General features: G+C 36.7%; 1 protein-coding gene across 2 annotated transcripts; it reads right to left on the minus strand.

The window, feature by feature from the left end:
• Window positions 1–1,742: 1,742 nt before the first annotated feature.
• LOC121637288 (protein SSUH2 homolog) lies at window positions 1,743–14,593 on the minus strand. 2 transcript variants are annotated; one of them, XM_041981340.1, is made up of 12 exons: window positions 14,505–14,593; window positions 11,208–11,285; window positions 11,060–11,129; window positions 10,842–10,971; window positions 9,743–9,803; window positions 9,447–9,568; window positions 8,614–8,676; window positions 8,377–8,456; window positions 7,337–7,429; window positions 6,522–6,621; window positions 6,225–6,332; window positions 1,743–4,061 (listed from the first exon to the last, which is right to left on the minus strand). In XM_041981340.1, the coding sequence occupies exons 1-12, from the start codon at window positions 14,515–14,517 to the stop codon at window positions 3,921–3,923; spliced, it is 1,059 nt and encodes a 352-aa protein (XP_041837274.1). In that variant the 5' UTR covers window positions 14,518–14,593; the 3' UTR covers window positions 1,743–3,920. The 2 variants fall into 2 exon arrangements, with proteins under 2 accessions (XP_041837274.1, XP_041837273.1); XM_041981339.1 differs by having other exon boundaries at window positions 6,516–6,621.
• Window positions 14,594–14,598: the final 5 nt, after the last annotated feature.

The following is a 14,598-nucleotide window of genomic DNA, read 5'->3' on the forward strand; positions in this document are numbered from 1 at the left end:
AACAATGAAAATGTCAGGAAGAAGGATCACGAGAAACTGGAGAAATGCCAAAGGACTCAAGGAAGAGCTGGAGAAAACCTGGAAGGTGAAGGCAACAGTAGTACCAGTGGTCATCGGAGCACTGGAGGCCATGTCCAAACATTTTCCTGATAGTCATATGGTCATCAGCCTTATTCAATTTCAGGCTTTTCAGGATCCCTGTATGTGGCATTGAATCATAGGCTTTCCTTTAATCAGTCCAGAACTGCACAAGGGGCAACAGTTCTATCAACCAGCAGCTGATGTTTGGCTCCTCTGGTAATTTTCCATTGCCTTTCTATGTCTCTGTTATGTATTGATGCATGCGCCCACATATCTTAGCTGCAATGATGCCCGACAGGGGCTTCCATGTTGTGAATGGGACTTTCACTTTTGTGGATCTTTTTGGATCAGGACTATTTGGCCCTTGGTCAGCCATTCATGGGTTCCATCTCTCAGCAGTTGGTTAATTTGTGATACTAGGTGCTAGTTATTCAGCCCTAACTGATGTAATGAGTAGCTGCTCATTTCTTAAACAGCCATGTCAGAAGAGAGATACTGTGGTTGTGGAAAAGATGTTATCTGTTTCAGAAGGGTCAAATTATTGGCATCAAGCAAAGAAAACATCTAAGGAGATTACTGAAACTACTAAAACTGGGTAAAGAACTGCCCAAGGCGTTATTAAAAACTGGAAGTATATTGAGGAGCCATCATCTTTCAGGAAGAAATGTGGTCAGAAAAAATGTCTCGAAGGATTGCTATCGACAATCACTTGAACATTTGGTGAAATCAAATAATAAAAAAGCAACAGTAGAACCATGTTTAATAGTGAAAGTAAGATCATTTTCACATGCAAAATATGAAGGGGGCTCAAGGGATTGGGACTAAATACTGTAACTGTGTAGCCCAAAGAAAAACACATCACTGAGGTTAGTTAGAAAAGAAAAGGCTTCAATTGGCAAGGGAGCAATGGAAAAAGGTCATGTGGTCTGATGAGTCCAGATTTACCCTGTTGTGATGGGTGCATAAGGGTAAGATGAGATGCAGAATAAGTGATGCAGCCATCATGCCTAGTGCCTACTGTACAAGTCTGTGGGGGCAGTCTATGATCTGGGGTTGCTGCAGTTGGTCAGGTCTAGGTTCAGCAACATTATAGGTCCAAAGAATGAGGTCAGCTGATACCTGCATGTACTGAATGAGCAGGTTATTCCATGAAGGTTTTTTTTTCTTTGATGGTTTTCCTCCTTTAGATTAGAGGGGCAAGTTTAGTTTGCCTGAAATGTTTTATTAGAATTAATAGTAAAATGATTAAATCATAAAAAAAATAAGTATAATGAAATTCAGTTGTCAATTTAGAATAATAATGACAGACGTTTCAAGCACCATGTGCAGCTAAAACTCTCAGAGATATATAAATATACAAAAAGTATAAAACAAAGAAAAGCGTGAATGACATGTCAATGTGAAAATGGCCTCAACACATTTTATACTGCAAAGATTAACATTAAGTTGCTGTGTAAAAAATGTGTATGTATCCCATTCATCTTTCATTTTTCTCCTCACCATTACGCATCATATTCCAGGGACTTACTATAAGATGTTTCCTGATAGTTATAGGAAAATTTCACATGTTGACATAAATGATCACCATTTTTTTCTTTCCAGAATGAGCAGAGGCTGTTTCACCTGTGTGTCTATAAAAAGACCAAACAGAGCAAGAAAGGTTCAGACTTTACTTTTTAATCATTTATGACAACAGCAGACTATTCTAGAGGTTAGTAGCAGAAATGTTTGTTAGTAGCAGCTTTGATAAAGTGGCAAAAAAGACCTGACTCAACCTACTTTTTTGCTTAGTTTGCTAAATTCCTAGATATCTATAGAATCGTGAGTATTTCTAATCTAATACGTACTCGGTGCAAGTCTGCCTTAAATACCTAAATGTTTTATCATATGGTATTTATTAGTCTGTTACTGTAAGAAAAAAAGTCAAATTCCTTTACAACTATTGTATTTAATCTTTACAACCACATTACAAATTCTTTTGATAACTGAGGTAATATATGCTCCTATCCAACCACTGAGCCTCTCTGGGAAGGCCTGCCTCACATTTTGAAGCCCCCCATGGACATTGCAGACAAAGAAACACTCAACATAATAAAGACTTATCATATTCCACCATAACTTTACTGTGAGATATAACACTAAGCTTTGTTCAAGGACACTCTCAACATGTGAGTGTTAAGCATTACACTAACAATTTAATGCAAAAACCACACTTTGCAATGTGGACATTATGAAAATAAGAATGTTAAAGTTAATTTTTGTTCTATTGAAAAGGTAACTGCTCCAAAGCAAATACTCCATTCTTTTAAATGCATAAACGGTCAGAAAACAAAGAATCAAACAAGTGAAAATAAAACATGTGCATGACTGGTTAAACAAAGAAAAAAAATGTAAAAAAAACTGAAGTGGCTTTATCCTCCACATCACAGATACACAGGTTGGACTGAGTAAAGTAACTTGTAATGATCATAACAAACTCTTGACTTAAACATGTGTACACAGAAAACATGGATTCCCTCCATCCACGTTTTAGCAGTTAACCACATACGTGAAGCTGCAATCTATTTTTACATTAGTAATGTAATGAACATACAACAATAACCATCTAAACATCAAAAAGGTTTTAAGGTTTTAAAAACGGCTCGAGAAAGAAATGTTTTCATTTAAGCCAAGAACAACACCAGGATCGGAGATAGTCTTTTCAGTTTGTGGTTTACAGGATTTTTCACTAAATAAACCTCAGCTGTGTCTTTATTTACAATCTTTTTCTGTCACAACTTTCAGGCAACAAACAGTACTCGTTGATTTCTAATTCCACCTTCCCAGAATACCCTTCACTGTCGGGCAGACTGCCAGTTGATTGTTTTTACATGAAGAAAGATGAAGCTGACAAGGTCTAATGTACATTGTTCGGTGATACAATTGTGTATTGTATGTGGCAGGGAAGGCAAAACAAATAAAGCTTAGCAATATTTGAGTTTTGCATTTTTTCGAAAAAACAAAAACATTGATATGAAGCATGACAATGCCGTAACTTTTGCTATTGAACCAAACCTCAGTATTGACCTGGTTTACAGTTAGCAGCTGAAGGCACAATGGAAAGCAGCACCACCACTGTAAAAGAAGTGGTGGAATCACAGCAATACTTTAGATGTTGTAAAAACATCAAGATGGCAAACAATAGCACACTTTTAGTAAACTTTTATAAAAAAAAAAAAAGAAAAACAAAAGAAACAACAACACATAAACACAACATAAAAAAGTGTCCAAAAGTACACAGAATCTTTATAGAGTGTATAATGTAAACAATTTAGCTAAAAAATAAAAAAAAAGAAGAAGCTTCTTTGGGGTTAATAAAGATTGATATGGCAGATATACATGATGAGGAGCTATTGTATGTAGTAAAACTGTCTGCCTTGTAAAGCATTGCATCATTCTAACTGGAGGACGAGTCTGAGAGCCAGAGCTAAAAAACAAAACTCTTAGAGAATAAGCTAAATTCATCATGCTAACAGAGGTTACAAGAAAAGTATTAGGATTTATTCTGTGCACAGTTAATTGATGTACTGTTTTAAGTATTTTTGCAATCTGACCCAATAAATGCCCTTATTCATTACGTAACTGTAACTTGGTGAAAATCTGAGAAGAAAAAAAAAGTGTCAGTGGACGTGACTATACATGTCTGACCTGAGCAATGGACAGCGGCTCTAAAGTGTTGACTGGAATAGGAAGAAAAAGCAATATTCCTCTAACTTGATGATTTGATGCAGAAAAAGTAATATTAGAGCCACAAAGAGAAAAAAGAACAACAGTCTGGTTTTAGCTATGTGATCGTGTGTTTACAGGATGACGCAGCAACAGGTGGCTGGATAGTCGTTGGCGATGACTTTGTTCTCATTTCCGTAAACGTAGTAGAAATGGATGTCACCTTTCCACTTGTAGTTTACCTTGGTGATGGGGATTAATTCCACCGTCTGCCTCTAAAAGAGACAGATACGGTTATTTTAATTAAAAAATGAAAAACATTAGTCTGTTGGTTTTATACAAAGCAAGAGCTTACAGGACATGTTAGCTTAGCACAGCGACTGTTAGCAAATGGGCTGTTCATGAATACAGCTGTCAGCCTCTGCAATTAGCATGTCAGTTGCACTCGTCTTGCACTGCGAGTACTATCAGTGTTTATACACAAACTGATACTCATTTAAACTGTTTTACTTCTCTGACTTTTCCATTAGCTCTGTTTATCTGTGCAAGTATTTAAACCCTCCTCTTTGCTTCAAGTGAAATGGAAACTTTCATTTAATCTTCACCTCATTGTTTCAATCTTGCACATGAACTAGCATAACAGTTGCTCTTCATTAATAAATTACATTTTAAATTTTATTTTCAAAGAACACTTTTTTCTAGTATCTTGTATAAATTTTACTTTTTTTAAACTCTTATTTGAGCTTTTGGGACTTCTTTCAAACTACAATTTATTTAACGTTTGAACCTTATATTTAAGGTATTTTGTGCTTTAGCTTTCATTTCTTATTCTTTAGCTTAAACGTGAACTGTTTCACACAAAGCTATGCAATTTCCAAGTGTAAGTGAATGCAGCATGTAATGTATTTCTTTATTATTTTCTACATCAATACTACTTTGTTCTTCATCATAATGTAGTATCCATACAGCATCATCTTGCAAACTGCCTTTATAAGTGCAATATTTGTCTGTCCAAGCTATCTACATTTTATGAAAAGGTGGGAAAAGTTATATAACCACCAGATGTGACAACTGTGCAAAGGTAAACACTGCTGAAAAAACACTGATAATATGTGTTGTGCTTTGGCTCATAGCAAGTTTTTCTTTATTTTAAAGATATTGATAATTAATTACAAGTTTTCATTTTTCAAAGTGTCTCGTAACATTTGCGACTCTAAACATGTTTTATTTAGCTGGGCTGAGGGAAAAATGGCTCTTTGGATTGTAAAGGTTGCAGACCCCTGTGCTAATGAAAGCCTACACAATAATAATAACAACAACAATAATGAATATAATCACAATAATGTTCATGTAAAATGATTTGTTATCGGAAAATATTGGTATCAGCCGATATTCAAATTTCGGAACGCCCAAAAAGCGGATCGGTGCTTCTCAAAGTGAAAAGCGTTTGTGCAGCCATGATTAAAGCCATACAATGCAGGGTCAGCCTTTTGTAAAAAGATCTTATTGGCTGCTTGTCCATTCATCCGTCCATTCGTCCTCCATCTATCTATCTATCTATCTATCTATCTATCTATCTATCTATCTATCTATCTATCTATCTATCTATCTATCTATCTATCTATCTATCTATCTATCTATCTATCTCCTACATCTCAGTTCTCAGTTGTTTGGTAACAAATAACTGTGTGAATTTTTTTTTTGTATTTTTGTTATGTTAGAAATCCTTCAACTGATAGCAGGGAAAAACAGTCTAGTACTAAAAATGTAATTATAACCAGTTTATCAGATTTATGATCTATTTTCTAATCTGTCAAGCAAAGCTAGTGTTGTAACTGAAATTCTTCAGGACACAACTACAATAGTAAGAAAAAAATTCACAAGAGAACTGCATGACCTACCAGACTTTTTACTTATATAACTAGTTTTTCCAGATGAGACAGAAATGGAGACAATATTGGTTCATCCAATGGAACAGAGAATCAATATAAACTGTATTATTCATATAATTCAATGTTGGGCTGGACCTGCTTTTCCTCCAACACTTCTTTCTGCCTGCTCTGCTCAGTCAGTGGCAGCAGCACATTAGCCTGATTGCACTGCAGTGATCTGTAAACTAATTTCCTCTCCAAGTAATCATATTCACTTGTAAATGCAGCCCACATCAAAGTCTTTGCCATTGATGGTCTTGTCTAAAGACCTGGCTGTCGTAGAACTAGAAAGTACTGGTTAACAATGACCATTATTCCAGATTTATTATCTTGTCTGACAACAGAAACAGATAAACATAGAAATGACATGAACTTTATAATTATTAATAATCATCACAATGCCACATCTATGTACTTCAGTCTAAAAATACCAAGATATGAATTTTGGTCCAAATCACTGAGTCCAAACTGACTATTTCAGGATGACTTTTCAGTTTTTTTTCCTACCTGCTGCAGGATCCTGGAAGTTTGAGCATATTTGGATTGATGCTCTCTGATAAGACGCTCAGAAGCCTCAGAGATGGATGGGTTTGGGAACCCTAGCAGCGGGTAGATCTGAGAGGAGACAGGGAGAAAATTTTTCAGTAAAAGCTTTTTCAAAGATAAATGATGTGTTTCATTTATGATACCATATTTAATTAGTCATCACTTATAAATGACATCTGTCCATGTGCATGGGGGTGTGTGCATGCACGTGTATATGTGTGTGTGTGGGTGTGTGTGTGTGTGTGTGTGTACCGGGCCCTGGCTGCTCTTAAACAGCTCCTTGCCGCTCACTAAGCGCAGATCATCAACTTTCAGACCAGAGTTCTGCTCCACCACATGGTCATCCACCTCGTTTGTCCTTAACATTTAGACACACACACATAAACATTACACAGAGCTGACTCTTCAACACTGCACACCCTATGATCTGCACAAGTTTTGCAAATACAAGCCCAGTACAGTAAGCATTTAATTCTGTTATACATACACTGTGTTTATATCCAACAGTCTGTACATTTATCAACACAATTGAATTATGACTCTGACTTCACAAGGCGCTCATGAGGAGTCGATAGATCAATAATGAAAACTAGTATATTACAGATTTAGATGGTCTTTTAGGTTTCCCACCCCTACAATGGACAGATGACATGTCCAGGATGTTAATAAGCTTTTAAGGTTAATTGGAATAAGCAAGAATAGACAATGAATGGATGCGTAGATCAGAATCAAGGTTTATTGTTATTATACATGCTCTAACTCACCTGGCACAACTTGATGGGCCATTAATAGGGTATAAGCTTGTGGAAAAAGCTGTTGAGGACATCCATTTTCATTTAATTTGAATCCCATGCATTGGAGCTAGACTTCTTAAGACTCAAGTAAACTCTGTTACCTCGTAAGAAAACCCAGACTCTCCAAAAGCTTTGATGTTCTAAATTATCCTTTGAACCTTCCTACAGACTCCTGGAAACACTTGAGGGACCAATATAATGTTTTAAAGAATCTGTAAAGAGTCACTTAAATCCTTTCCTGGGAATATGACACAGTTCCAGTGTTGTATCATTACTTACCACTTCACTTTCAGTTTGATGTAACTCAGCAGTTGTCGTTTTCCTTTACAGGTATCACACTCCTTCGTTCCACGAGCAGCACACACTGTACACCTAGAAAGACGTATACACACACACAGTCACACAATTGTAAGCCATGTCTCGAATTGTTAAGTAGTCTGATTATATCAGAAAAGGGTCATTTAAAGGACACATTCACTGTGTTTTTTAGGTCACATTAGCTGTTTTTCTCTTAAGTTTAAAAATGATGTTGAAACTGATTTTATTATCATGATTTTACTCACACTTATGGTGCATTCAGAGACAATCCGACATTTATGTATTAGACTAAACTGATAAAAAGTGCCAAATTCACCAATACTATTTCACTTGACTTCACATCTTTAAAACTAATTAAAATCAGGATTAAATTTATCAAAAGAGTAGAGAACTCCAACAAAGTGAACATAGTTGGTAGAATTTGGTGTGTTTTCTAACTTCTGTAACAACATCAGGAAATATCAACTTCACTTTCGATTTCTTTTGACTAAGTTAAATCCAGAGGATTTGAGTAGACCTGGATTTCATCTTTAAAGTTTGATTTAGGATTGTTTTGCACCTTTAACCAATCTTGTTTTGGTATTAAAATCGTTTTGTCAGTTTTTATATGCAGTCAGAAACCTAATCATGCAGCAAACTAACAAATTTAAATGTACTGAAGTCAAATTACACTTTTGTGAAAGTAAGAGATTGTTTATCAAAGCTGACACAATAAAATCTTTGTTTTTATTTGAGCCACGAAGCAAATCCAAAATATTTTAAATGAGCAGATAATCAGGTTCCTGTTTGTATGGCATATGTGGTCAAAAGACAAAGCTGTAACTACGTCCCTGGTGAATTTATTAGTTTCTAATTAGCAGCAACTCGTCTCATTTTGGAGCTTCACCCACAGAACTGGAGACCCCCTTCTACATAATTTGTGATCACACTCCTGTTTATTAAATCCAACCCTTAACCTTTGTTCTCTCTGGTGCCAGAACTCTCTGAGCGCTCTGGATTACCTCTCTTTTCCCGAAGCGTTACAGCGAGTGCAGTTTTCATTGCTCCTCGTTCCAGAGCCATTGCACACCCAGCACGGTTTCTACAGACACAATACAAACATATTCTTCAGTGTGAATGTGCTACTCCTGACTGACTTGATCTGTTTATTATTCTACTACATCTTCTTATTTTCTATGTCATCATTCATTATGTGGTTTACTATAACTGGTTTATTGGTTAAATGACAGTTTTCTTACATTTCCATCTCCGTTGCACTCAGTGCAGGGCAATGTCCCTTGGCCATTGCACTTGTCGCATACCTACATACGCACACACAAACACACATGCACAAAAAAGTTAAAAATAACCTTACTGTCTTATAGAAGCACATAAGCTCAGCCTGATGTTCATGTTCAACTTTAGATCAGAATTTATTCTCACAGCAAAAAAACCACAGTAAACTACCGATGCTGTACAATATGCTAGAAGTCATTTGACTCAGAGGATTTGAAGTCTATAAAAAACTTTAGGAAAACAGATTTCAACAGACCCCAGTCACTTCTTCAAGGATCTCTGAAACATCTCAAAAGTTTCTGGAAAGGACTTGAGGCAATATTAAGGCACACCGGGAGCCACGTTAAGAACTTATCAAACCTTAAAAAAAATCTCTGGAAACTCTCTTGTTATTTTGGGTTAATAGGATCAGGTCCCAATCAAAAAAACTACAATTTCAGTGATCAGCCACATGTAGAGCTATACAATCATTTGTTAAATCTGGTTTAAAAAGAGCTTAAGTAGCTTTTTAGTGGCTTTTCTGGCCACTGGGACATCTAGAAAATAATGACTGGTACCACATGAAAGGCACTGTGAAAAGAAATACACCACATGTTTAAGATTTCATCTAAAACCACATGTCCTGCGGCTTTTTGCAGCAGCAGTTACAATCATGACTGCAACAACATCAAGTCTACTCCGAGCAGATCCCGTTAAACTCACCAAATACCTGTGGTGAGTTCAATGTAAAGAAACCAAGAAGCAACAACAGAAGACGGTGGACTTTGAAAGACAGCTCCTTCTAAAAAATAATGACCTTGATGGAAGAGGTGTAGGGCACACGAATCTCCTCCGTTTGATTGGTGAAGTGTTTAGAGGGTGCGGCGTTGATCTCCCAGGGTCTGGGGGCGGTCTGGGTGTAAAAGTCAGCTTGCTCCCCTGTGAGACACAGAAATGATCTGATTAACAAAACCGCTGCCATAGTAATGTCATCAGCTTTAATGTAAAGCTGCATTCAATGTTTCTGAGTGTGAATAAAAGTCAATCACTCAAAATCATTTTCAGGGGTTCACCATAAAGGCTGGCCTGAACAAACTGCAACTGTGTGCTCACCTTCATAGGGTTTGTGAGCCCACTCAGTTGACCTGGACTCAGTGAACGTTTCCAGACGATACTACAGAACACAAATCACACTTTAATCACACATTTGCTGATTATAATATTGTGCTAATGGCAATTTAGCTGATGAAGATGTCTGTGGACGGAAAAAAAAACAAACATATTTAACATTTCTATCATAATATTAAAACTGGTTTGTTGTTTCAGACGTGAAGATGCTTTGTAAGCTCAGATGTTTATACCACTACAATTAATGTAACCAGAGCGTGTCTGAGGTCACCACTCACACGATTTAAGTGTACATAAAAAGATGTAAAACAGTCTTCTGTGTGGACAGGTCTTTTAAGCACTGAGAAAAGGAGACCGAAGAGTCAATAAGGGGCATTTTGTAGTAACAAACATACCTCACTGATTCTAGTATTAACATTCAATCTATACCTGGATCGAGTGATGCTGGTGTTAATCCAGGTGTCCTCGCACCCACATCCTCAGATGACATTATTTACCTCAAGCTGACAGCAGCAGTTTTGCACAGTTTCACTCATCACTGCTTTCTCATTTTTTTCTGCACTGATGTGAACTTTACAATAAGCCATTCATGCTCACTGTCCACACTCTGATCTCTTTCATTTTCTTTCTTAGAGAGCTGATTGCCTAACAGGCATGTTTTAACATGTGTTGATGTCTTATCATGAAACCTAACATACTCTGGAAGGAATCTTGAAAAAAAAAAAAAAAGTTAACAGAGCAAATTCATTTGAGGAAATGTGAAATGACCTTAAAGTCACAACTTTCCCCTGCAGTTTTCAATTCCTTTAAAAAAAACATCTGCGTTGCTCTGAATTGTACATTTTAGAATGTAAGTGAAAGGCAGTCTAGTGGAGATTTTAGCCTCTTTTCCTCCCCAGAGTAATTTTCACTTTCATGCTGGGGAGAATATAATGTGAAGTGACAAAGTGCATGTGATTCTCACAGGACACATGGCTGAAAAGGATATGTGCCTGTCAACGGAAGCATTCTTTGTAAAGTTCAAAGATGACTGCTAGAGGGATAAGGCATTCGAGCTTCATGAAGACTACAAATATCAATTCACCCTGTATGTGTTGTACACCTCCATGTTTGTGATGACACCATCGTTTGCTGGTGCTGAGCTATAGCAGCAATTAGATGATGCAAAGCTCTTGAACGCCTCACGAGCCACTTCCTCTGACAGTGAGGGGATGCTAGAAAACAGAGAAACACATCCTGTGTTAAACCAGAACATTCCTTTTAAAGCAATCTTGAGTATCTAGTGAATGCGGGTGATGTCACCTCCACTCAGTGGGGGCAGGACCCGGTTGGGGTAGGGGTCCATGCTTCATAGGTGTGGGGGGAATGAAACCTGCAATGATGTTGACAAAGTTAGCAGCATATTTAGCTGTTGCACTGTGAAAAGTTGAGGGAGTTGGACTTTTCTTACCTCCGTTTGCAATGTCCTCATATCCAGGCACGTTGCCGAACATATTGGCTGGGGGAGCAGTGGGAGGGGGGTACACACCTGCAATCAGACGCAACTCATAGTTATTGCAGAGTAAACAAAATAACTGATCAACTCTTACTGTATTTCTCTTAAACTGGGTTTAATCTAAGCTAATACACATGATGTCATGGGCATTTAAAAATGCATTTAGTGACTTTCTGTATTTTGCCAAAAAGTTTCCAGTCTTGTCTGTTTAATAAATATTCAGATGGTAACACTGAAAATAATATGCTGTATTAAATTAGGTATTGCAAGTAACTTCCTTAATAAATTTGCATTTAGCATGATTATTGTGAGATGAGAGAACTCTGATGAGGAAGTTACATCATGTTGTTCCACAATAATCTGCTCTGATGAGCTCAGCTCATGAGTTTGAAGTGAATTTGACTGCTCGTGCATGACGCCCCTCCGACCTACCCTGCAGCTGTTCCAGTAAGTCAAATCTAAAATGGTGATGGTTTAACATGACACCAGAAATTACTGAGAAAGGGGCAGGGCACTCCCAGCGAACTCTCTGTTTTTCTGTTACAGTGATTTCAGGGTTCACGCGCTGACTTTTACTACTGAAATCTCTTTTGGAATCAGTTTTTTCTGTAAATTACACAGAACTATTGTAGTAAGTGACAAATACTCAAAAATCTAAATATAGTCTATTCTGATGTGCAGCTAGGTTTATTGAGTAAAAGGATAGAAAAATAATAATAATAATAATTATTATTATTGATCAATCTGATTATTTCTTGAATATGTCACTACAGACATTACCAGAAGGACAAACTGTTTGTTACTGTGGATATTTGCAAAATTCCTGATTCCTGATTGCAAAATTCCACAGCCAATGATAAGAGACCCTGCGTGGTCATTATAGGTAAGCAGCAAAACCTTTAGAAATAATCTCCTCTTGTAAATGTTCCTTTTAGTCAGCTTTGAGTTTCACGTCTTTATTGAGGAGGAGGGTTCCTATTGTCCTCCCTGCAAAAAGCTTCTAGTTCTGTGAGTTTCTTGGGCTGTCTGAACCTCAGACAGCATAAAGTCAATGCAAAAGAGACAAAAACTGAATTACCTAGAATGCCTACTTGAGGCTGGATCCAAAAGTGGATCTGCAGCAACCTTCAAGTTCACCTACTTAACTTCACAGCTAAAAAAAGGTTTCCAGCCTTGACACGGTGACCAGTGAGCTATAAACTTCAGCTCAGTTCTGCTTTCACAGTAAGAAGTAATTTCACCTTTCTACTATAAACATACACTTTCATTTGTGCCATTACTTTGGTTGTTTAAATTCCCTTTTTCTATTATAAACAAAGAGAAACTCTTCCTTGTGTTTAATCTCCATTAACATATTAATATGTCCTTCCTTAATAAAGTGCAATAAAGTCCACAGTGGAGTCAGATGCTTCACCTCTGTTGCATAAAGATGCATAGAATCACTAGCAAGCACTTGAATTGCTAACCAAATAAGATTCAAAGATGTAGACTACATGGTATGTGGGATGACACACTGTCATTTTCACAGTGACCAACTATAAAATCAAAGTTAAAACTAATTCTGGCAAGGTATCTTGTAGAAACAAATACAATGGCATAAAAACTGTTGCTTTGTAATTTAAGGCTTAACGGTGAGGTGACAGATCTCATTATGTTCATATCAGTGTTTACTGGTCTGATTGTGTGGCTGATCATATCAGTTAAAATTGATCTGATGTTTTAGTTAATATCAGATCAGTTTTCACTGGTCTGTTCATGTAGTTGAAAAGACAAATATTTGTGTTGTTTTACATAATAAAGGCCCTCGTGTTACAGTTTGAATGTAAATCTCATCAAATGGGAATCTGCCAAGTTTTTGTGAGTGTGATTAATTTCTAAACCCACCTTCCTGCTTATGGTTTGTTGCACTTGGCTTGTTACCCAGTTTGACTTCTAAAGAAGCTTGTGACAAGTTACAACCTGCAGAACACAACCATTTCACAGATTCTACTGAAAAGCATAAAGGCGGTTGCACAATAGGAAATGTAAGAACATGCAGTCCAGAATTACTTGTGTTTTCTGTCATTTTGCCAAGACTGAATTTCAGAACATCTCAGCATAGGCTGAAAAATGTTCATTACTGGAAGACCACTCAAAAAGTGGTTGGTTTACCGAGTGATGAGAGAAAGGTACAGCATCTTGGCCTATATCTGAAAACCATTATACATAAAAAAAATAACAATAAGCTCAATTCAATCAATTCAATTCTGTTTTTCTTATTTGAAAACAAACAAAAACACAAACAAACAAACATTAAATGTGTTTTGTTCCCAATACCAAATCCCTTCTTGATAGTAAATCTGGGAAACCAACAATCTTTAGCTTCCTTAAAAAGTTTTACTAAAACAATAGGAAAAACATCTCTCCTAAAAGTCTTGCAACAGTCTCTTCAGTTCCCAGATGTTGACCTAGGCTATTTCTACCATCAAAATCAAAATGAGTTAATCTTTTACTTGAATATTAAAATGAAATTTTCAGCATTTGATATTTTTTTATATATTATTGACACAATATTGATTTTAGTGTACAAGAGACAAAAGTTTAAATTCTTTGCTGTTTTGCTTCTGTTTTTTTCCACACTGTACTACTTGATTTTATCATTTTGGCTGAATATTTTATACTCTTATTGTGAGTAATTGTTGTAATACTGTTCATGAACCCTGGTTTAGAGAGGATTGTCTGCAGCTTTAATTTACCTACTGTTTGCAGCTACAATTCCAAACAAAATCAAGCATGTTCAGCTTTACCAAGAATCTCCATGACTCCGGCCCACACAATCCTGTCAGACAAATTTCTCCCAAGGGAGACTAACAGAGATACTTTTACTTTCACTTTGAAATGGAAAATGTCCAAGACGTAAAACAGAAAGAAAGAAAGAAAGAAAGAAAAAAACAACAACAACTAAAAACTCATTCAAGCCTGGCATCACCTCCTACATTTGATGGTATAATCTGTAGTTAAGTCTGTTTAAACTGTTTTTAACACAACCTAATCACATGTGCATCCAGTTTTTCCATCACCTTTATCTTTTGACCAAATCTAAACCCTGCATCTACCTCAAATGAATTTGGATTAGAAATAGTTAAAACGGCTTCAATTGTTAAACGTCTCGGAGATGAGCTATCTGTTGCTGCAGTCATGCGTCTCTCGACTCGGTTCATTATTGTTTGTTAACCAGTGTAAAGTTGTGTCCCTTCGTGTGTCATGTGTTACCTGCGTTGCTCATCCTGCTACACACCAATCACAGAGAAAATACTGTTTCATCAGGGCTCAAGCCACACGCACGTCCCGTTATACGCCACTATAC

The sequence above is a fragment of the Melanotaenia boesemani genome, chromosome 3 (genome assembly GCF_017639745.1).
Source record: "Melanotaenia boesemani isolate fMelBoe1 chromosome 3, fMelBoe1.pri, whole genome shotgun sequence".
Lineage (NCBI taxonomy): Eukaryota > Metazoa > Chordata > Actinopteri > Atheriniformes > Melanotaeniidae > Melanotaenia > Melanotaenia boesemani.

Bases quoted from the DNA above. Each gene is read 5' to 3' on its own strand.
- LOC121637288 (XM_041981339.1), bottom strand. The intron at 9,569-9,742 runs GTGAGCACACAG...TGTGTCTCACAG, and splicing joins GGCTCACAAACCCTATGAAG to GGGAGCAAGCTGACTTTTAC. The intron at 6,333-6,515 runs GTACACACACAC...GTCTCCTCTCAG, and splicing joins TTAAGAGCAGCCAGGGCCCG to ATCTACCCGCTGCTAGGGTT.